This window comes from Heliangelus exortis, chromosome 1 (genome assembly GCF_036169615.1).
Source record: "Heliangelus exortis chromosome 1, bHelExo1.hap1, whole genome shotgun sequence".
Lineage (NCBI taxonomy): Eukaryota > Metazoa > Chordata > Aves > Apodiformes > Trochilidae > Heliangelus > Heliangelus exortis.
The window spans coordinates 194,808,416-194,831,390 of NC_092422.1; the positions used below are offsets into that span (position 1 = coordinate 194,808,416).

The 22,975-nt window shown below is 46.1% G+C and overlaps 1 protein-coding gene across 2 annotated transcripts in view; it reads right to left on the bottom strand.

Moving 5' to 3' along the window:
• PLXNA4 (plexin A4) overlaps positions 1–22,975 on the bottom strand; it is a 504,022-nt gene that overhangs the window by 29,720 nt on the left and 451,327 nt on the right. For both annotated transcript variants that reach the window (XM_071734217.1, XM_071734218.1), the window contains exons 20-25: positions 20,177–20,411; positions 19,138–19,280; positions 15,909–16,177; positions 12,606–12,672; positions 9,982–10,128; positions 2,293–2,452 (exon numbers count right to left, since the gene is read on the bottom strand). In XM_071734217.1, the coding sequence (XP_071590318.1) occupies positions 2,293–2,452; positions 9,982–10,128; positions 12,606–12,672; positions 15,909–16,177; positions 19,138–19,280; positions 20,177–20,411 (1,021 nt within the window). The remainder of the gene's footprint in view (positions 1–2,292; positions 2,453–9,981; positions 10,129–12,605; positions 12,673–15,908; positions 16,178–19,137; positions 19,281–20,176; positions 20,412–22,975) is intronic.

Consider the following 22,975-nt stretch of genomic DNA (forward strand, 5'->3'; position numbering starts at 1 on the left):
AAGAGCCAGAAGTGTTTTCTGCTTTCCCCTTGCTGCCTCCAAGTGTCACCAAAGGATGCCAGGTGCCAACAAACATCTTTTCCTGCACAGGGATTGGGCTTCTTCCTGCATCACCCACACCAGCCCTGCTCCTCCTACCTTGTCAGCTGCTGTGCTAAAGGAGTCTGCAACTATATTGATGCTGGCAAAGCTATTCTACTAGATTAGGGCACTTTTTTTTGTGGTTTTCTTTTAATGATTGCTGGTTTTGGGGATTTTTTGTTTGGTTTTTTATTTGCGTGGTTTTTTTCTTCTTCTTCCTCAACTGCATCAATGCTACTGGCCAAACACCATCCCATTAAGAAGTTTCCAGTCTGTATGGACAATTCTGTCCCCTGAGGAGTGCACACACTCATAAATACTTGCCCTGCACAACTACTTGTAATGAGGTTGTAGTGAGGTGGGTGTTGACCTCTCCTTCCCAGTGATAGGACAAGAGGAAAGAGGTTCACGTTGCACTAGGGGAGGCTCAGAGTGGTATTAGGAAAAATTTCTTCACCAAAAGAGTGAAGAACAGCATTGGAACAGGTTGCCCAGGGAGGTGGTGGAGTCATCTTCCTTGGGGTTATTTTAAAAAACGTGGTGTTTCAGGAGATGATTTAGTGATAGGACTGCTGGTTGGACTTGATGATCTTGAAGATCCTTTCCAACCACGATGATTCTATGATTTGATGATTCTGCTTTCTGGACGTTGCTGGTCCAAGTCCAATTTATCATGAGTTGATGATTTTACTTTCTGGACCTTGCTGGTCCAAGTCTAATTTATCAATTGCAACATGCAGGTAACACTCCTGCCTCCCAGCACTGGTACATCATTCATCCCCAGACAAGAACAAACTACTTTCCTCTCATAAACCCAGCCTGATATCTGCACATAACTGGCTCTGTGGCCACCATTCAGCCCAAAAAAAGTCAAGAGATCTGGCTGGAAACCCCACTCCTCTGGTCTACTGTGTCCCCTGCCACCCTGCCCTTATGCTCACCTTGGGTCCTTTCTGGATGATGCACATGATCTGTTCATTATTGCTGCTGGTTTTGGCAGCTCATTTTGTTATTCTAACTAATCCCCTCCTTCCCTGCACACATCCACACACACTGAACACTTTAACACCTAACCTCCCATTCTCACCTCCATTATTCTGTGAATTGTTTCTCAGCATCAGTCCATTCCTTCTCCTTTTGGTTCCTATTCTGCTCTGATGGGTTTCACAGACTCCGTCATTTTCCACCTTCCCCTGAAGGTCACTGAGGGCAAATTCTGGCAGATAAAGCCACAACACAGTCCCCATCTCCCTGTGAGATACCTCTGGGCAGATTTTTCAACATTCTTTCACACTAGATACTGTGCAGTATCACATTTGCCTCTGGACCCTAACTTCAGATACCTCATTCCTCCCAGCATCCTTCCTCCAGATTCTGGGCAAAAATGTACTTTGGTCTCTGAGGCACTGGGCTGTACCTGTGTGCCCCAGAGATCAAAAACATGACTGCCTAAAAATCTAAGTGAAGCTGCTACAGCTCTTTCCACCCTCGAGGCAGAGCAATACATGCAGGAGCAAACCACTGAGAAAACCAAAAACAAAAAAAAATTATGAATATATTAACAGAGGGATTAATATTTCTTTATGACCTCCTAGTCCTCTACAGAAAAGAAACCTCAGAGCAACATCTCCCAACCCTGCTGCTGGCAGGAGGAGGAAGCAGGCAAGGGTGAGATGGATGCAGGTCACTGAATGGAGGATGCTTCATCTTTTTTCCTGGGCCCACACAATGTATAATTAACACTGCTTGGACTAGGACTACCTCATCAAGAAGGTAAACATAACCTAAGCCCCCACTATTCAGAGGAGGGAAAGGAATAAATCTCTGCAGCCTCAACACTGCTGACAACACCAACCTGGGCACTTGGTGCTCTTTGCCCAAGAATCCTTGGTAGGACAGCAACAATAGCCTCAGTCCTGCCTTTTCCACACCCTTGTCCAAGCTGAATTCTATGGGCAGAAAAGCAAGGTCTGGCTACTGGTCTTTTGAAGTCCTCAAGGCCAAAGATTTCATAAGCCAGGAGGATAGGCATCAATTTAATCCCTTTTTTTCTGCCCTCGGAGCACTGCTGCTACTCTGTACCAAGGGTACAGCAACTCTGGAGACATCCATCTGCTCCAGCAAACACTGTTTAGATTACAGTTGTCTCTCTCCCATCTCCCTTCTCCCCCCTGCCCCAAGGAAATCAGGGTCTGGTGTGCCCTCACATACCCAAGTCCATGTCAGCAGCTTTGGGCCGGTGGGAGCAGGGCACGTTCTTGAAGATGGCATCGAGGATTTTCTCCTTGACCTGAGTGATGGTGTCACAGTTCAGGATCTTCACTGGGATCTCGGGGCTGTTCACGTTGTCAGGGTTCACACAGCTCAGGACCTGAGGGAGATGCAATGAGACCTTCTGTGTCTTTCACAGCAGCACAAGTACCTTGGGGACAACCTTAGGCAGCCACCTTCTTGCAGGTCCCTGGGTCCTACAAAGCCAGAGGGATCTGGGGTGTGATAAGGGGAAAAATATGGACCAAGAGCACTCCCTCTTGGAGGGATGCTTGTATTCCCTAGCATGGGGATCTGATTTCACATGGGGTGATTGCATCCATCCCCTCACCCAGTAAATTAAAAGGAATTCAGGATTTGGCTAATTCAGGATCTCAGCTTAGAGCTGGGACCTCCCAGCTGATGCTGGTGACTTGGGGCTGATGTGGAGGTTTTTCCAAGCTTGCTTCTCATGCCACTTGCCACTGTCAGATGAAACAACTCTACCTGTGAGAACAGCCCCATAGATTTGAGCCTCATCTCCTTGGCATCCTGGCTTGACTTCATCCCATGAAGCCCAAGAATACCAACTCAGGTTCTTGTACTTTCAGTAAAAATACCAAATGGTACCAGACAATGTTCATTGATATATTCTTTTCACAGAAACCATTAAAAATGTAATCAAGCCTGACCCTGGCTGCTTTCCTTGATCTCCAGTGCTTTTCCTTGATGACCAGTTGCACACTCCCTTGAAAGCTGGCAAGGTGACCTAACTCAGTAGTGGCCTCCTTGCCTTGCCACTTGCTTTGACAAGTCAGGTAAAAGTTCTTCTCAGTCTCTAAGCCATCTTAGTTTGTCCATCTTCAGCCAGAGGCAGAAGATGGCCCTTCCAGAAGATTTATATTATTTTTAAATGTAGAGCATCTTAATGAAGGAAACACAAAAGAGAAGCAACAAAAACCTTTTTTTTGCTTTCACATATTGAACACAAAAATTGACCCAAGTACAGAGGCCTCTCATTTCTGAGGAGAACTTAATTTTCTCCAAAGATTCTGTCCAAGAGTAAATTCAAAGCATATGGCTTGGTGAGGGAGAAATTCCTTAAACACACAGAGTGTTTAACAGCAAACTTCCCTCTAACTCTTGGCCAGGTTTGTGTCGAGCATTCTGCTCTCTTTTGATTAGAGGAGTGTGAAGTCTATTAACTTTTATAAATTTGGTACACCTTTGCACTTGGAAGGAAGGTTCAGTGGTGCTCCTGGCTATATGGAGTCCTTAAATATTCCTGTGCCCCTTTTACAAGTGCAGACATGGCAATTTTGGTGCCTTAAGACAAGTTCTACCTTGCCTGCAAATTCCCTTCTGCAGTATGCAAGAGACTCTCCATCCCTTTACAACACTAAAGTCAGTGGGATCTGAAAGTGGCCTGAAACTGGGTGAAATCATATCAATATAATTATGCATTGGCTCACCAGGGTCCCTTTGGTGCTGTTATGCTCAGCTAAGAGGGACTTGTGAAGATATTGCTTACAAAGAGCTCTGTGATCTTTCTGGATGAAAGGGGGGGATGTAAATACAAGATATTGATTAGATCATAATGCTATTATTTATATGTCACTTCCAGGAGTATTGAAGAAACATCAATTCAGATGATAATAACAATGGCACAGATTTACAGTTCTGTGGCATCTTTCATCTCAAAGGATCACAGAACAACACATGAAAAGCCCTGCTGAAATGCATCCAGTGTTGAGGCTATTAAGTTACCCCACTGCCATTGCACATTGGTAGGGAAATGAAGCAGTCATCTTATCTGAGAGTGTTGTGGGGGTCCCACATGGGTCTGCAGACCAAAGTACTCTGCAGATCTCTCTCAGTGATCTGAACTCAGCTGATGGCAGCCAGAACACATTCTGTGGTGTGGGTCATGCAGACAACTGGAGTTCAGGTCAGTTCTCCACATGAAGATACTTAAGGCTCTTTAAAACAACCTGGGCTACCCTGCTAGGGCTCTACCTGCTGCTCCAGAAGAGCCAACATCTCCTGGAGCTGCTCAGCAGTGTTCACCACCCCAGTACCCACCATTCAATGTGAATTTTCATCTCCTTGGAAGCTGACAAAGGTGATTTGCTCTTAAAACTTGGTTATGCTTCTCTGCCTTATCCCCCATCATTCATGCCCTGACTAAAATGGTCTTTGCTCTCCTCTTTTGCAGCTCAGTTGGAAGAAGAAAGAGTGGGGAAGGCAATTATTTCAAAGGGCTGCAGAGAGAGGAGTTTGCTCTTGGTGGTCTCAAGGAGAGGTGCAGGCAGCAAACCTCTGAACTCCAGTGGGCTCATTTAAATGACAAATTTCAATATTTTAGGGAATTCAGACATTGCTTATAGAAACCACCACCCTCCCCAGAGCACAGAGGCTTGGACAGAGGTGCCCCAGGCTTCCCATCAGCTCTCAATCAGTGTTTTCCACCTCTCATGGAACACCAAACTCTTCTCAGTACAAAGACTTCAGGGATTTTAGAGGCTGGACCTGTGTCTTGCACACACTGAGTGGTTCTCTGGAGATTGCCAGGGGCCCTACAGAAATCATCCTAACACCCCAGACTGAAAATCTGTGCTCCCAACAGACTGAAGCTCCTCAGGATAATAAGGTGTTTGCAGTGGAGAAAGAGATTCCAACCATGTCCATGGGAATCCTACCAAGGGTTTTCTCTGTTCTCTGCCCAGAGGTTGTCCCTGGCAGGAGATGACCAGGAAAAAAAAAAAGTCTAAGCATTGGCTTTCTCCATTTAGCAGAGTTCAGATGCTCCAAGTCTCACTGGAAGAGTAAGGTTTGCCCTGTGCTTCACCCAGGACTGGCCTCATAACCACCAGGCTAAGACACAGAAGTAATCCCACTGCTCCTGAAGTGCTGTCAACACAGTGTTTGATGTCAACCTGTAGGGAAGAGACCTCTGGGATGGCCCCTGGTCTGTTCCTGCGTGATCAGACACTCTGAGGGAAGTTTTGGGATGCTGAGCTTCTGACTGCATTCACTGCTACTGCTCCATCACCCACTGCCTCCCTTTGAGCCCTGCAGGGTAGAGCCAGCAAGGAGGCTGAAGGAGAGATTTCAGTGTCACCCAAGGAGATGCTGAACATTCTGGCCCTGGGAGGACACCAGCACTTGTCACTGTTCTTTTGTCACACCTTGAGGTGTGTGACAGCATCACACAAGGACAGCCCCAGTTTTGAGGTCACCATTGAAAGGCATGGACCTGGGATTCAGCTCAACAGTAATCTCTGAGCTCTCCTCTCCTACTGACTGTGTGTGACCTTGAGGCATGTCAGGTCTGGATTTGTGTTAATTGACCTTTTTCTACATCCTTGGGCTTTTTTTTTTTTTTTTTTTCTCTGTGCCAACCCTCCCAGCCATGAGCTGTCTCTAAGTGTACACATACATGCAGTATTTAGCACAACTAAACCCCCACCCCCACTAGGGATGAGTGGCATCCAAATAATAAAGACCCAGCTCTGGAGGACCCTGGTTCTGGGTTCTCTGCAGTTTTTGAGCGATCTGCTCTGAAACCAGGACATTGCTGTGGTTTCTGTTCCAAGGACAAGCTTGAGCAACCTTGTCTGGATGAGAGGTGTCCCTGCCCATGGCAGGGAGGTTGGGAGTAGGTGATCTCCAAGGTCCCTTCCAACCTAAGCCAGGATTCTATGATCTTTTTCTCACTTCTAGATTGGGCTAAGGAAGGTCCAAAGTGGCTAGCATGCATTAAAGCTTGGCAGGGAGCAAGGAGGGAAAAGAATCCAAGCATGGGAGAGTCTTCATATCTTGGTATTGGTCTCCTCCCTGCCACCAAAATTCCTTGAAAAGTCCTAACCAAAGGCAGCTCAAAGCATCTTCATCTCCCTGGAATGTCTTGTCAGGAGATCCCATGATGCTTTCAACACCCAGGTGTGTGGGGACCATGCAGACCATGCCACTGAGGAGTGTGTCCTGGGCAGCTCCCACCTGCCACCCACAAGCACTACTCAGCCAAGACTCCTGACAGCTTCTGACACACATCAAGGTCTTTACTCCCCTGCACTTTTATTATTTTTTTTTTTAATCAAGAAATGAAGTCGATGCAGGAGATGGATGCTCTTTCCTCTCCCAGTGACAGCAGAGAAGTGACAGTAAGGAGCCAGGTTTCACATCTGGTGAATGGCTGAAAACTCATGGATTCTGGCAAAAGCAGATGGCAGTCCACAGAGATGAGATCTTCCTGTCTCTTACAGCTAACATCTAGCTGGGTTTTTATTAACACTGCAGATCAGAGGTGGTGGATAATGACTGCTAGTGAGGATATTAACCCAAAAGGGTGTTTCTCTGAGATACAGAGCTTGGGAGAAGAACTACTGTTTAGTTGCAATGCATTTATTCTAGCAAATCACATCTGTAACCAGCTCAGTTCCTAGCACCCTGAAAAATCCTTTTTAAGCACAGAAATGGTTACAGACTGGGACACTGAGGCTGCTTCCTTGGAGAACTGTAGGACGTGGCAGGCAGCAAACTGGAGCTATCTGGTTTGGAAGGCAATCAAACCAAAACAAATCTACATTTAGTGAATGAGGTGTATATTTTAAAATCAGTAATTCCAGATGTCTGAAAGTGCCCTGTCTTATTTCTACTCTAAAGTCAATTTCTTTGGATCTGCTTTTCACTCCAACCATATTTGAAGCCACGACTTAAAAGATTTGATCGTGATTAATGAAGGCTACAGAATAAATGCCTTCCAAAAGAAGCCCTGGCTTTCTCTTCCTGGGGAAAAAAAAAATGACAATAACCAGCCTGTTTCAATGTGCCACACTGCTGGAATTGTGATTTAATTCAGTCAAGCAGTCAGCTAGCACTCATGAAACATGAACAACCCCATGGATTTTAGCCACACACACTGCAAACTGCCCAGGTGTGTTTGGTAAAGAGCAGGAAGCACTCAGGGAATTCCTGGGCTACAAATATGGAATAAGCTCTTGCTTTGTTTCATTAGCATGTATTTTTAATACAAAATGACAGGCTGCTTTTAAGACAGGGAAAAAAAAAATAGAAAAATAAAAACAGAAAATAAAAGAAAGCAGAAATAAAGAGAAAAGAAGATCAATCCTGTTCATACTCTGCTGCTCCTTAATCTCCTTCACCGAAGCTGATCTCTGTAAATCTGCTGAGATTCCTATCAGGATATATTTGTCTGCTCTTGAGATGTAAGAGGGAGAGCTGATTAACATCAAACGACACAAAGAGAATGGAGCAGAGCTTTGTTCAGGCTGATGTATAATTACTACCCTTTGCTGGCTGCTTTATATCAAGCCTAAAAGGATTGGAGGGATTTCCTTTGGTGAAAGCGATCGCTCCGTGGCTGCATTTTTCTTCCTTCTGCTCCCTCTCTCCGTGTGAGATCAGGCCTCCAAATTGCTAGACAACCACACGTAACAGAAAATCAGCCCTCTGCTGAGGATTTAATAGGAAAGTCACGTTTTTAATATGCAAAATGAAACTGTGGTCTTATTTAAGAATGAAGCCTAACCCCTCATCAGACTTGGATTCCGTCGAAGCTCAGCTCTAGGCTGTAGTTACTGAATAAAAAGCATCAGTCCACCTGAGCTACAGTCTAAGACAGTTCAAGCAGCTAACATGGGCTGGACACAGGTCTCAAAGGCAGCTAAAGTTAAGTGAGATGACTGTCCCTGAACTGAAGGTGAAAATAAAATAATCTTGTAAATTCAGAGCATCGTCTGATCATCGTAAAGTTTGGGGTTGGGGTCTTCTGAGAACAATGACATGGGAAAGAAAGAATTACAAAGATCACTGAAGATTTGGAAAGTGGTTTTCCTTCCACAGAGTCTTGGAAGCTCAGTGAATTTAGTGTATCCAGGAAAAACTGAAAGCCCACAAACACTTGCACTCAGAAGCAGTATCTAATGCATTTTAATTGATGCTCTCTAATGAAGTGGGGAAAGGGTGTAATTTCCTAGCAGAAGCTAAACCTGGACTCATGCAATGTGGATCTTTCACCATGCAGACAATTCCATTTTGAAGCAAATTATTCAGCACCAGGGATTTTTTTTTTCCCCCTTGAAATCTTGGAATCAAGTTTTTTTCTCTTTGATTTCTGCTTGCTCAAGAGGAATGGCTGCATTTAGCTCTAGATGAGATCTAATAAGTCCCTCCACTTGGTTCCTCTAACACACTCCTTGATGCTGAAATCTTCATTGAAGAAACACATTATTATTTATCTTTTTTATTGGTGAGGACAGTTCTAGAGAAGATCCTTCCAATACAGCCTCATAAAAACATATTTGCTGTTACTAGAAAAAGGGCTTTGCACTGACCCAACACCACAGGCTGTCAGGATATCTCTGGGCTTCCCATGCCATGAGCTGAGTGTCCCCTGTGGTCACAAATGTCCCATGGACAAAGGTTTTATGCCTGACCTGCCAGAGCTCAGCTGGGGTGTTTGGGACACCCCAAATGGCCAAGAGCTGCCACCCCAGTCAGGTTCTGCCCAGCAAACACCAGTCCTTGGTGTGTCCTGGGTGCTGGGACAGCTCTGCCACTGGTCCTGGGGACCAGGGAGAAGGGAGCAGATGATGGAGGGAGGTGGGATGAAAATAAACCTGGAGGACACCCAAGTGTTAGGAGGAAGAAACTCCACCATGAACTTCACACTCCTGCCAAGGAAGGTGACAACTTGCAGTGACAACGCTGTCTTTCTGTTGTAGGAAGATGATTATCTTTGACTTTAGGACCCAGAGGGATGCTGGGAATCAGTCTGGGAAAAAGGGGTAGGTACTAGAAAGTATTTTTTCTAACAGAGCAGAATAAATTGCCTGTATCTATTGTCTTCATATTCATGCCACAAGGTTCATGCTCATCTTTCAGTGCTCCTGGACTTCATCTAATCCAAGCACTGGTACAGGACTTGCCCTGTAAGTCCAGCCTGCAAAAATTGCAGATGATTTCAGAGACCTTTGGGGAGCTGGAGATGCTTTAGGCATGGGGCAGGGCACAATGGAAGCCACTTGGGAGCATCCATCTTTGCAAAATATGATTTTCTAGCAGAAGCTTCAGCCACAAATCTTGCTGTGTTAGGGGATGTGTGTCAGTCTTCAACAGGGTTTCCTGGTCAGATTGCAAAAATTGTCCCAGAGGGATAATTTTCTCTCCATCCCCTTTTACTAGAGGAGGCTGGACAAGCTCATGGGGTTTTGAGCAACCTGGTCTAGTGGAAAGTGTCCCTTGGACAGCTAGCTGCAACGAGATGATCTTTAAGGTCCCTTCCAAAGTGAAAAAAAAAATTTAGATATTAGGAAAAGGTTTTTCACACAGAGGGAGTTGAGCAATGGAAGAAGCTCCCCAGGGAAGTGCTCACAGCACCAAACCTGCCTGAGTTCAAGAAATGTTTGGATGATGCTCTCAGGCACATGGTGTGGAGTTCAAGAAATGTTTGGATGATGCTCTCAGGCACATGGCGTGGAGTTCAAGAAATGTTTGGATGGTTCTCTCAAGCACAAGGTGTGATTCTGGGGGTGCCCTACACAGGGAGAGGAATTGATCCTAATGGGTCCTTTCCAGCTTGGCTTATTCAATGACTATAAAGCCATTCTATGTGCTCAGGGTACTCACCAGAGTCTTGTAATCGATCTGCTGCCGGATAAGTTTGTCCTCACTCAGGGAGTACCTGGCCTCCCCAGTGATGGAGTCAATGGGACCCTTTTCCATCTGCTGCTTGATGGCACAGAAGAGGGAGAACAGAGGTTCACCAGCACACTCCTGTAGAGGGGAGAGACAACCATGAGGTGAAACAGGAGAAGAAGAAGTGAGAAGCCAACCTACACAACATCTCAACAGTTTGCCAGTTTGCCATCCTCAGCCACTCAGGGCAGATGCATCCATGGGATCTGTTTGTTCCATACAGCCCAGGAAAAGAGGTCACCCTCCACATCAAGCACTCTTTGAGTGTCCTGTCATGGGACAAAGGTGTCAGTGGTCCCTGGCAGTGCTGGAGCTAGCAGAGTAGCTAACTATTCAAGTGACTGCCACCAGGCCAGAGCTTTGCACTGGAGCATGTGCTGATGGATACAGGAAGACCTGGAAACAAGTCTGAAAGGGAAATAAATTGTGGTCCCCACGGTCTCCCTGAGCACTGTCATGTTCTAGGGAAATAGGGATGCTCAGGAGCAGTTCCATGACCCAGGGAAGATGTTGTCTTTGGATCATTGTGGTTGCATCTCTGCTGTCAGATGCTCAGGACAGCAACAAGCAACCCAAAGGCAGGGACATCAGAACACCCCTTGCTGCCTTCCCTCTTCACATCCATTACCATACATCCCTCCTTGTGCTTCCTCCCATTGCCTGCCTTCCCCTTCATCTCTCCATCCTTCCTCCCCTCCTTGTCCTCTCCTCTTGCAGTGTGTGTCCCCGCTCAATGACTCAGGTCCTTTTCATCTGGTGTAAATCTCAGCCCAAACCAACTTAATCTGAAGCCAAGTGGCCCCTTTCTCAGTTCCTACACCTGTCTCCCACTTAATTAGTTTATCTGCCAGCAGCATATTGCTTCTGGGTGTCTGTCTCTTGTCCTTATCAAGCCTCTGCTCAGGCTAAAGCAAGAAGACAAGCAGCTGAATGGAGGGGAAAAAAAGCCTATTATAAAAGCAGAGCTTTAGAGAGTCACCTCCTTGTATCCTTTCCTTTCAGCTGAAAACAGGAATCTGATACTGAAGTCACTGAAATTAACTCCCAGAGACCTTCAAAACTTTCACATCCATGAAGTAATGGCCTCAAATTGTGCCAGGGGAGGTTTAGATTGGATATTAGGAAAATTTTATTTATTGAAAGGGTTTTCAGGCCCTGGCACAGGCTGCCCAGGGAAGTGGTGGAGTCACTGTCTCTGGACAGGGATTTAAAAGCCATGGAGATGTGGTGCTGAGGGACATAGTTCAGAGGTGGTGGACTTGACATTGCTGTGCCAATGGTTGGAGTTGCTCTTAAAGACCTTTTCCAACCAAAGCAAGTATCTGATTCCATAATTCTGTTCATCCTTGGCTAGGCTGGGCATGGGGAAGGAGTAGGGGAATGGGACTGATTTGTAAAGCTTTCCCTCCCAAGAAATGTTCAAGGCCAGGTTGGATGGGGCCTTAAGCAACCTGGAACAGATTTCCCAGAGAAACTGTGGCTGCCCCATCCCTGGCAGTGTCTCAGGTCAGGTTGGATGGGGCTTGGAGCCCCCTGGGCTGGTGGGAGGTGTCCCTGCCCATGCAGGGGGTTGGAACTGGATGAGCTTTGAGGTCCCTCCCAACCCAAACTATTCTATGGTTCTATGACTCTATGAATGGGGCTGTGAGGTCCTAATGGGGCTTTGAGGATATTTAGCAACTGCATTGGGAGTGGGGGAGAGGTGCAGAGCCCAACTCCTTCCCAAAAAACTGCCTCTAAGCTTGGTGCCTTGGCCATTTTCGTGCTTGAGGCTCAGTGTGGGTCCTCAAGAGGAAACTTTCCACTCCCAGCAATCAGTGACAGGTCTCAAAGGCTGAAAGACTCTTTTTTGCTGTACACCACCTCAAGGAGACCCTCCAGGAGGAACTGCAGGACTCAGGAAGTGTTTCAAGTCCTTTCACTCCTTTGCTGATGAGTGTCCTGCAAAGCCAATGCTACCTCCCAGTGGGATACAAAGCATCAGGAGTCTCCGCCCTTGCTGGGTTCTTCTCCCAGCAGTCAGGTTTTTCTGGTGTAGTTTATCTGGTGAGTCCATGGATGGACATGGATGGCCACGCCCAGGACAGGCTTGAGACAGATTAATGTCAAAAAGAATTTGGGCTCTGGCTTAAATTAAACTAATCTGGCAGTTTGAGTAAAGCAGATGGGTATGAGGGAGGCACTGGACCTCAGTGCTGCCTCTGAACTGGGGTGGGAGGAGATCTCCAGCCATTATGAACTGAAAATGTGGGTCATCCCATGATGGAGATTTGAGTCTGTTAGTAAAAGAGAAGCATTTTCAATACAGGTCTCCATCAGGCTCTGAAATCCTTCACATTTCAGCACTGACCCTTAGATCCCACCACTGTACAGATGTAAGACCTCTCTAACAAAGGGTCCCATCTTTGTTCTCCATGGATCAGAAAAGCCCCTCTGCCCTTAGGCAGTGAGCTCCCTCTAAAGAAGAAAGCTTTTTTCTGAGAAATCTTTGCTCCAACTAAACGTCTATAAGAAGAAATAGGTATCAGTTCATCCAGGAGTGATGCTCCTCTTACCTTGAGGAACTTGTAGAGAAGGAAGGTGAACCAGTTGGTGAGCATTTTCTCAGCCACAGACTCTGTCCTAAAAACAGTCAGGGAGAAAAAGCAAATTGGGAGTGAATTAGCCATGCTGGACATATCAATGGGTTAGTTAAAAATCAGCTTTGCCCATCTTATTGCAAAGATCTCTGAGCCCCATGGGAAGTCTGACTGGACACCATCAGGACTGAGCACATCCTATGTTCCTGGTTTAGCTTTGGATTTAGGAAACCTGCTGGCAAATCCCTACTGCCCTGTTGATTCTCCTGTGACTTGAGAAGTCCCTATAGATCTATTCCTCAGTTTCTCCACCAGTGAAAGCAAGACAGCAACATTTGAGGGGACCTTCTAGGAGGAGCTCAGGGAGGATAAATCCATCAAATGTGAGAAGCCCAGAGTTAGGCTGTATGACAAGCAGGGTATATAAATACTCAGGGAAGACAGATCTAAATCACCAGAGAATAGTTTTCTGGCACTGACTATCTCCCTGGCATTTGGGAGTGATTATATTCCTTTAATGTGGTGCATTCACAGAGCTCATCCTTTTGCCCTTGAACATTTTCCACAACCAAACAAAAATCCTTCTCCAGGGTGGAGAAAAAAAAACATCTTCAGGAGAAACTTTTCCTACAGAATAACCTATTCAGATCTGTAAACGTGGTGTGGACATCAGGAGGATGGGATAAACTTATCTTGGCTCCAGTACATGCACTGGGGTTGCTCGAGAAGGAAGCAACAGTCCTTGGATGAATTTCAGTGGATCTTCCTCATCCTGGTTTCCACCAGAGACAAGAAGAAGTTTTTGTTTAGGTTTGCAGCTCGAATTTTAGATTCCCTTCAGCATGAAGCTGGTCTTGATTCCTCTGCATGACTTGCAAGGGGAAGGCTTTGCATTGCTGGAGCTTTATGGGTGAAACCAGTCAACAACCTTGCCCCAAAGCAGTGCCCTGTTACACCAGCACAGAGCAAGTGATGGTCCCTTCCCTAGCTGCCCTTTAACCTGGCTTCCCTTGGGATTTCTCTGCTTTTGTGGGCAAACCTCACTTAGATGGTGAGGCTGGTAAGGGAGGGAATGGCAACAGAGATGTTTTCTGTCACTCCTTCCTTGCCCGCACACAGAGAAAGAGGTGACATGGTCCCAGCTTGCTACCAGCTTGATGTTGTGTTTCCTTGCTCTACAGTGATCACTGCCTGGAGGTGTTCTCCATCCATATGGTCCTGTTTCCCCTCACTCAGCATCACTCTTTTCCGTTGGTCACGGAATGATATTCAATTCCAGCAGACCCCATGCTTGTCGTGGCCTGAGTTTCTTGAGGGGAATGGAACCCAGAATGATCTTCCTGACTCTCCCTGATGAGGAGCCCTGGGCCCCATCACATGGTGCAAACTTAGCATTATCATGAGAAAAAGAGCTGAGATCCCTTTTTGTTGTTGCTCTCTGCCCTGACAATTTTGATCCCTCTGAGGCTCTAAATGTCCTTTAGGAGGAACAGTGGACACAGGTGAGGTGGGAAAATCATCCCAACCAGCTCCTTCTTCCTTCCAAATACCCCCAAAACCAATCCTGCTGAAATGTGTCAGAAGATTCCCTCCCAACCACAGACTCATAGGGAGGGGAGGGGAAGATGAAGTTGATTCCAGTTGCTCCAAATAATTGTCTGAGGAGCTCAGACCAACCTCTGACCCAAGATACCAAGATATTCACAAGTTCATCAGTAACTTCTGCACTGATGCTGCTCAGTTCAGGATCTCCATCTTGGAGCACCAACCACAGGTTTTCAGAGCTTGGAACAGTGGAAAGACTTTGTTTGTTCACTGGATTTCCTTCCAAAGTCCACATTTTATTTCCAACAAAGAGCCAGAGTTAGAAAAGAGCTGGAAGGAGAAAGAGGAAAGAAGGGATGCTCGGGACAAGACAGGGCTTAACAACCAGGGAAGATAAAGAGATGGAGAAAAGGGAAGAAAAAGGAGAATAGGAATGGATAAGGGAGTTGGAAGGAAGCAGTGCCATCCAACATCAGAGAAAAAGCACAGGGAAGCCTGGAAACAGCTAGAGGGAAGTCACCAGCCAGGCTTTAGGGCTTGATTCCCATCAAGGAGTCAACTGACACCAAAGCAAAGTCCATTCTCTGCCCCTGGCTTTGCTGCCTTGAATACCAGGAGGTGTCTTCTACTTTCCCTGGTTTTCCATAGTGGGCTTTATGCCAGATTAAAATCCTCCCAGCAGGCACCACAGATCTTTTCCCTGCCCAACCCATCCATTATAATCAGCTGAAAACTCCTCAGATTTGGCTCTGAGCAGTGGCAAAGGCCATTTATCTCCAGAAGATACACACACACCATTACTCAGGGTCTTTGAACCAGAAGGGTTGGTTCAGACAGTGAAAAGGAGATAAAGGTGATCTTTAGAGCTTCAAACCAGCCAGGAATGACCAACCAAACCTGGCCCTTGGATGAAACCAGTTCTGCTCTCCTGCTCAGCTCTTCTGCTGCCTTCAGAAATCTCTCAGAACCATTGCCCAGGGAGAGATGGAAGATCCCATGGTGCAGCTGAAGAAGACTCTGCACGTGGCCATGGTTATTTCACGAAAAAGAAACAAAGCAGGACAGTCCACGTCCCAGGAAGGAGATGGCAGCAGCTGATTTACTCACCAGGAATATAAACCAGCTGTAGTTACACAAGGCACTTGGAATGTTCAGGTTAAAAGGAAACATAAGGAAAAATTAACATCTTAAGTATGAAGAGTCCAAAATAAGGTTCAGGAAATGTAGATTCTTGCTGATGTTATGAAGGTATCTGGAAGATCCCTATTGAAATGCAGAGGTACTTTAGTTCTGTAGCTTTTAATTATTGACTACTTTTTGGCTAGGAAGGTGGAGCCAGATGTACATATCCCTTGCTACATACATATCCCTTTCTACATATCCACTCCCACACTTGTGGAAAGGGAAGGAAACGCAGAATTGTTGCTGGAAGGAGGAGGGAAGTCCTCTAAGAGAGGAGATGCCCTGTCAGGAAGTCTGAAATGAGAGGAAACCAGAACAGGAAAGCAAGTTCTTCATTCAGTCCTACTTGCCTCACTCAAACTTCTCAGCAAGCAGCTTCATGCCACCCCTACAGGCTCATCTGAAGCCATCCCACCCTGACTCCACACTCTGCTGCCCACCTCAAAACCAAGCAGCTTTTCCCCTTTCCTCTGAACTTGACCCAGATGCTGATGTCAAACACTGGGGCAGGGGTTGCCCAGCCTGGCTCACTCCAGCTCTGAGCATCCTTACCTGCGGAGCAGCAGCTTGGGGTGGTTCTTGCTCTCCAGATTTTTGTCTATGAGGTCAGCCAAGAGCTGTTTGAGGACATCAGTGGCATATTCCAGCTTGCTCTGCAGCACTGTCATGATCAGGGAGGCCACGTTGCCGCGGTCCCGCATGGAGAAGCTGCGCTGGGACTCCAGGGTGCGGATGAAGGACAGGAGGAAAACTTTGTTGTTGATGAGCTGGGCAAAGAGCTTCAGGCCTTTCTCCACCCGTTCCTGCCTATAGCCAGGGACCTGGACAAAAAGAAAGGAAATTTACTCCTTTCTCTCATTCCCGTTGTCAAACCTCTCCACAAAGGTCGTGCAAATTTTGCTGCCTTCCCTACCCTCCTCCCTCCAACTTATCACCCTGACAGCAAGAAGAAGTCAGTTCTGAGACAGGGGGAAAAAAAGGAAAAGGTGCTTCAAAGAGCAGAGGCAATTAAAATAAAAATAAGAAAATGTTGTATTTAGCAGGTAGGTGAGTCCTTCCCTCTGCATCACAGGATAGTCCTGTAAAAAAGGAAGAGAGTTCATACTCCACTGAATTATTTGGAGGCCTGAGAGACCTCCTAGATGCAGCCAGATGTTTCTTTCCCAATCCTATGTTTCCCTCTCTGAACAGGATATCAAGAAGAGATTGCTGGTGCCTAGCTGTGGCCCCATACCATGTTAATTTTTTATTGCAGTAAAACTGAAGTTTCAACTTTATCTTCACCTAAAACATCCTTTTTCATCCCTGTAAGAGACCTGCTTGCAGTATTTTTAAAAAGGTAGGGAGAGGCAGTGAGACAGTGAAAAAAAGAGAGCCTGGGGTTAGGTTTCCAGGAGATAAAGAGATGCAGCAAGGAAGTGGTTGAAATGATGACCATGAAGATAGGTGAAAGTGTGAGGAGACACCCTGAGGTGGGACCTGTTTTGGAGATAGAATCACGGAATATCAGGTTGGAAGGGACCTCAGGGATCATCTGGTCCAACCCTTCTCATATTACTGTCTATGAGAGATGTCTCAGCACCCATTGAGCTGAGACTTCAAGCTTTCCAAAGTGGGGGAATCCATCCCTTCCCCTTGGAGACCATTCTAGTGTCTGACTGTCCTCATATGACTGTCCTCAGACAGAGAGGTTGATAAATCTCTAATATATTTCTCAGCTGTGAGAGGCAGGTGAATCAGTTTTTAAATAGAACAATTTAGGACAGCAGCACTGGACTCCACAGTAGACATTTACCCAAGTCTTCCTGGCTCTAGACAAAAATAGAGCCTAACTGGAGAGCCCCAAACTCATCCCTCCACCTTACTGAAGCTGTTCCAGCCCTTGAAAAAGCTTCCCTGGAAGCTGGAGTGTCTCAGCACAGAGCAACACATGTCAGTGAGGAATGTATTAATAACCATCCAGATCAGGCACTTTGAAAACTTGGCATGCTTAAAGAACCAAGTAATGCAAGGCCCCTTAAAGAGTCATTACTTTTGCATTCTGGAAATTAGAATGCTTAATTCTCTTTGCATACAGCAAATAAATTACTTAGTAAAGAGCTTGAGACAACCAACCAACCAACCACTACCACCCATCCTGCCAATAATTATTTTTGCTCACTTGCTTGAACATTAATATGTCTATCCCTGGATTATTATGGAGAATTGAAAAAAAAAAAAAAGCCCCAACAAAACCCAAGAAAAGTATTTTGTAGTGCATCTGAAAGCAGTTCATTAGCAAATGAACTGGAAGTAAGTTAAGACCTGCTCACTGCAGGACCCATGCTAAGGCTTTTTAGAATAAATAGCAAATCCTTCTTGGTGCTTGGGAGAAAGGAGCAGGATGGAAACTGCCTTCCCTGATATGTTGGGAACCAAAGATATTGACACTGAAAGAGCTGCTGAGGCTTTACAGAGGATTAAGGGGGGAAAAAAATGAATGCAATGAAAGGAGGAAGAGATCAGAGGTGGCAGATTGGAACATGAGCTCTGTGGTTCTTTGCATGTATCAACATATGGGAACATCCATGCTAAAACCTCTGTAGGGGTCAGCTCTGGTCAGCTGGCTGAGGTTAACAAATGCAGGGATGCAAATTGGCTGTGGGTATGATGAAAGTGTTTGTGGATGCATAGGTGAGAGAGAGATTCATCATCATCATCATCATCATCATCATCATCATCATCTCTTGTGCTCATCTGCTGAAGCTGCTGAGCTGCCCTTCCTGAGGGAAAGCAGCTCAAGGCCACCAAGCCTGCACCCCCAGGATAATTATTTTAGGAGGCAAAGTGTAACTCAGCTTCCTACCCCACCCTACATGTCCTCCTTGCTGTCAGATCAGGCTTTTAAACGATTCTCTCCATGCAGTTGGATGAATTTTGGCTCTCCTGAAGGGAAGGAGCAAAGATGACACAATCCCTGATGACACAGCCAGCCAAGCATGGCACAGCCCATGCCAGCTCCTGCTCCATCTTGCTGCCAACTAACCCCAGGCTTGGCCTCCAGCAATCTCCCCAGCCCAGAACCTCTCTGAAGCTCAGAGTTTGCCAAAGGCTTTGCAGAGAGCTCAGCCAACCACCCTGGCCATGGTGCATCCCCTGTTTCTCTGGCCCTAAGCAGAGCCCTTCCATCTGCCAATGCCCAAAGCAGATTTACAGCATGGGGAGACCCCAACCCTGGTTCCATCAAACCTGTTGTCACCAGTGGGGTAAAACAAGCTATGTGTAAACCCCAACAATGCTGGGCAATATTTCTCTGTCCTCTCACTGCTGTGGTCCAGAGATTTGGGGTGGAGGGGATGTGAACAGTGGATGGGCAGACTGAGGCTATGGGGTTTGACCTCATGCAAACCACAAAGAGCAGCAGAGAACCTCCTTCAGTGGCTGCAGGTTATTTCTCATGCAATTTCTTTTTTTTTCCTGTCCCCTGCACAGCAGTAACTAATCAATCCAGCCTGAAAAACAAACCCCAGAAAGATGAAGATGAAGGAGAAGTTTAATACAGTAGTCCCAATGCACACAAATCTGTGAGATTCTTCCAAAGAGATTGGTGACCAAACAGAATTTAACATCTAAGATCATCTTCCCCTTCAACTTGGGTTTATGATGAGAAGCTGTTTTGGCTGTGGTAGGACACAGCAAGGTGAGCCCATTATGTCCCCATCACTAAAAAAATATCTCTTGCATTTAGGACAGAAGAGAGAGGCATGAGAGGAGCTAGAAGCAGGAGATGTTGACTTCTTACCTCCAGATCTCTGAGGACTGGGTGGTCTTCAATGCCTGGGAAGAGCACCCTCATGGTGTAGGTTCTGTAATCAAGGAAAGGGATCCCAGCTCCATCCAGATCACTTGTCAGCTCATGAATATCTGTCTGTAGCTCTGCAAAAGCTGTCAGGAAACAAAGGATGACTCAGGTAGCAATGACAATCCAGTTCTCCCTCATTGTGAGGGGAAAGCCATCAAAGTCTCATGCCTGAGACTAAAGTACAAGTGGAGAAGCAAGGTGGAGATGAAAAGGGTGGACAAGAGTAGCCTCCCCTTTCCTATAACACAGTCTTTCCTTGGGGACATGTGCCAAGGCTCTCCCTGGACCCTGAGTTAGCAAATGCTGTTAGGAGAGGGTGGAGGAAGGATGGACTCAGGGAAAACAGACAAAGTCAGAGTAGAACCAGGCTTGAGCCATACCTACAGGGTTCAACACTCTTTTTCCTTGTGACATTTTGGCTCAAAGCTTTGTGGCTGGATGCCTCTCCTCACCAACCATGACACAGCTTCACCCTTCCTTTCTTATAGAATCATAGAATAAGTGGGGTTGGAAGGGACCTGTAAAGGTCACCCAGTCCAACCTGTACACTTAATTAGGTCAGGTTGCTCTGAGAGAGCCTCACCTTGAATATCTTCAGAGATGAGAGCTCAACCACCTCCCTGGGCAACCTCTTCCATTTTTCAACTCCCCTCATGGTAAAGAGCTTGTTCCTAACATCCAATCTAAATCTGCTTTTCTCTAATTTAAACCCATTGCCCCTCATCCTATCACTCCAGGCCAACAGTCCCTCTCCAGCTTTTCTGTAGGACTCCACATACTGGAAGGTCACCACTAGGTCTCCCTGGAGCCTTCTCTTCTCCAGGCTGAACAACCCCAGCTCCCTCTACTTGTCTTCCTAGGAGAGATGTTCCCTGGTCATTTTTGTTATCCTCCTCTGGACCCGCTCCATCAGGTCCATGTCCTTCCTGTGCTGGGGGCTCCAGAGCTGGATGGTAAGATACTCAAGGGATCTTTTTACCTTCTTTGCACTCCAGGGCCACCCTGGATTCCAGGTTATCCATCTGCATCTGCAGGCGCTTGAGGGTGAGGTCGCTTTCTCGGGATTTGCGCTTGTAGGCGATGAGCACGGCCACGATGAAGATGATGAGCAGCCCCCCAGCCACTGCAATGCTGACTATAGCTGGCAAGCTGAGAGGGCTGTCTGGAGAGATGTAGACCATCCCTGGGGAGAACTCCATCCCTCCAACACGAGCCTAAAAGGAAGGCAGGAAAGAGTTGAGCTGAAACTGCTAAGCAAGGAGGACCGCAGAGGTGCCCCCTCATATCTTTACGGTGAGGATGGTGAGAGCCTGGAACAGGTTACCCAGGGAGGTTGTGGATGTTTCGTCCCTGGAAGTGTTCAAGGCCAGGATGGATGGGGCTTGGAGTAAACTGGTCTAGTGGGAGGTTGGCTTGACCATGGCAGGAGGGTTGGAACTGGATGATCTTTAAAGTTTTTTCCAACCCAAACCATTCTATGATTCTATGAGCACCCTGATTAAGGCTGAATGATGTGAGGGCTATCTGGGTGCAGCATTTGTCACCCCATTGATAGCCAGATGTGATGTGGATGACCTGAATGATGACCTCCCCTTGCCTCCCAAGCTAAATGGATTATCATGGAATCATAGAAGCATCTGGGTTGGAAAGGAACCTCTGAGATCATCAACTCCAACCTTTGATCCAATTCATGGTTCCCAGCCCATGGCACTCAGTGCCACATTCAGTCTCTTCTTAAAAACCTCCAGGGATGGAGAATCCACCACCTCCCTGGGCAGCCCATTCCAATGCCTGATCACCCTCTCTGGAAAGAATTTCTTCCTAAACTATTATTATTATGTCCTTGGGCAGAGAAGATCTTTAAAATAGCTGAAAGATCCTATAGAAACACCTCTGTTGACAGAGTGACTCAAAACTCAACCATCAAAGCACTTGTGGTGAGACAAATCTCACCAGGCTCAGTGCCCTGGTTATGTCAGTTTAGGTTGCAGTTTGTGTTTTCCATTCCCTTAGTCCCAAATACTTGATTCCCATCCATAAGGTCCTCTCATGCCATTTTGGCATGGGTTCTGGAAAACAGCAATGTCCACAATGAGAAACTAAACCAAGCCTCAGCTCATCTGACCAGGTAAATAGACTTTCAAAATGACCATTCTTGAAGCATGACATTGATGACTTGTGGAGCATCTTCAGTGGCAAAGGAACAACCTGGCACCCAGGTAAGTTGAGGACACAGCAGTAACTGGTTTTCCCATTTATTTCAAGACACAAAGCCCAGCTCCCTTACAAAGCCCAGAGGTTTGGGATTGCTGTGTGGAATGCTCAGTAGAGAAGACAAACAACCCACCTCGTGCTAATGTATGCACTGGAGGTTGTTGCCCTGGACCACTGTCCCAAATCCTCCCAGTTTTTGCTTGCACAATTTCCCTCCTGTCACAGTGGCTCAAGAAATAAACTATATTTAATTTATTGAATTAAAATAAATTATATTTAATTTTCTGTGACCCTTCTCCCCTAAACCCTGCAGTCAGACAAGTCCATTCAGAGTATCAACCGCAATCAAAGAATCAAGCCCCAGTGCAGGTCCATCCCCAAAGCTCACAGAACATCTTGTATCCATTGGTGGGAGTCCTCTCAGCAGATATTTGACCTGCACAGCTGAGTTAGACATCACAGTTTGCTTTCAGAGTCAATACAGAGGGTAAAAAAAGGCACTTTTAGAATATGATTTATGTGAGGTGCTTTTGACCCTTCCTCTGACACAAGGATGAGACATTTTATTCAGTGGAAGTTCCCACTTCTCTCCATTAGCTCTAAGGGGATCTAGGCTCCTAGAGATAGGGCTCTAACAGAGTTAGCCTTGGTCTGTTCTTCTCTAAAGGTGATTTCAACACTGGGAAGGTCTCACAGTCCAGAAATCAAACTGCCATGATCTGAGGGAATTTGTCCCTTGAAGAAGAAAGCACAGAAGGCTGCAGTATTTAAAATAAAAAAATAAGCAAGTATGTAGAGAGAACCTCACTTTATTTCTTGGGCCACTGAGTGTTTCCAAAGGAAGCTATTTATACTTTCCAGAAGACAGGACATGAGCCTTTTTTGTTGCCTAACAAAAAATTGTCCCCCTGCTACACCTATTAATCATGAATTTGTTCTAAATGGAACTATAGTAATACCCAGTTTTCTCCAGCAAAGTCTTAGGGGACACCCTAAGGCATTTCAGGAGTTCCTGTTGTGCAAAACCTGACTGTGGCAGTGTTTTTCCTAGAGTAAGTCTGCTCTGGCCAAAGGTAAATGAATGTCTACCTTAGGATGAGATGAGTTGTTCCCTGAACACCAATTCCTATACTTGACCATCTCTCCATTGACTACACAAGGAGTCCAGGGAGACTTTCCATACTTAAATGCCTACATTAAATACCAGCAACCCTTCAAATGTGCTCCACTTCTTATTGCAGACCTTCTCCAACAGAGTTAACTCATGAATCTTCCTCATGTCTCTTTTTATTCCTTGGAGAAGAGCTTACCTTTGAGTTTTAGTCAATCTTTTTAAACCATGGCTCAGTTCTTTTTTTTTTTTCAAATACATAACTCTGTCAGTGTATAAAAGAGAGCAGAACTAGATCAAAAACATGTTGACATCAATGTGTGTCATTGTCACTGTTGCTTCACAAAGAAATAATCTCAGTGTTGTTATGGTTCATTCACTCCCATGGTCCCCTCTCACATCTTGGCCACCTCGCTTTGCAAGAAAGGATTTGTTCAGCAATTCACTCAAGGT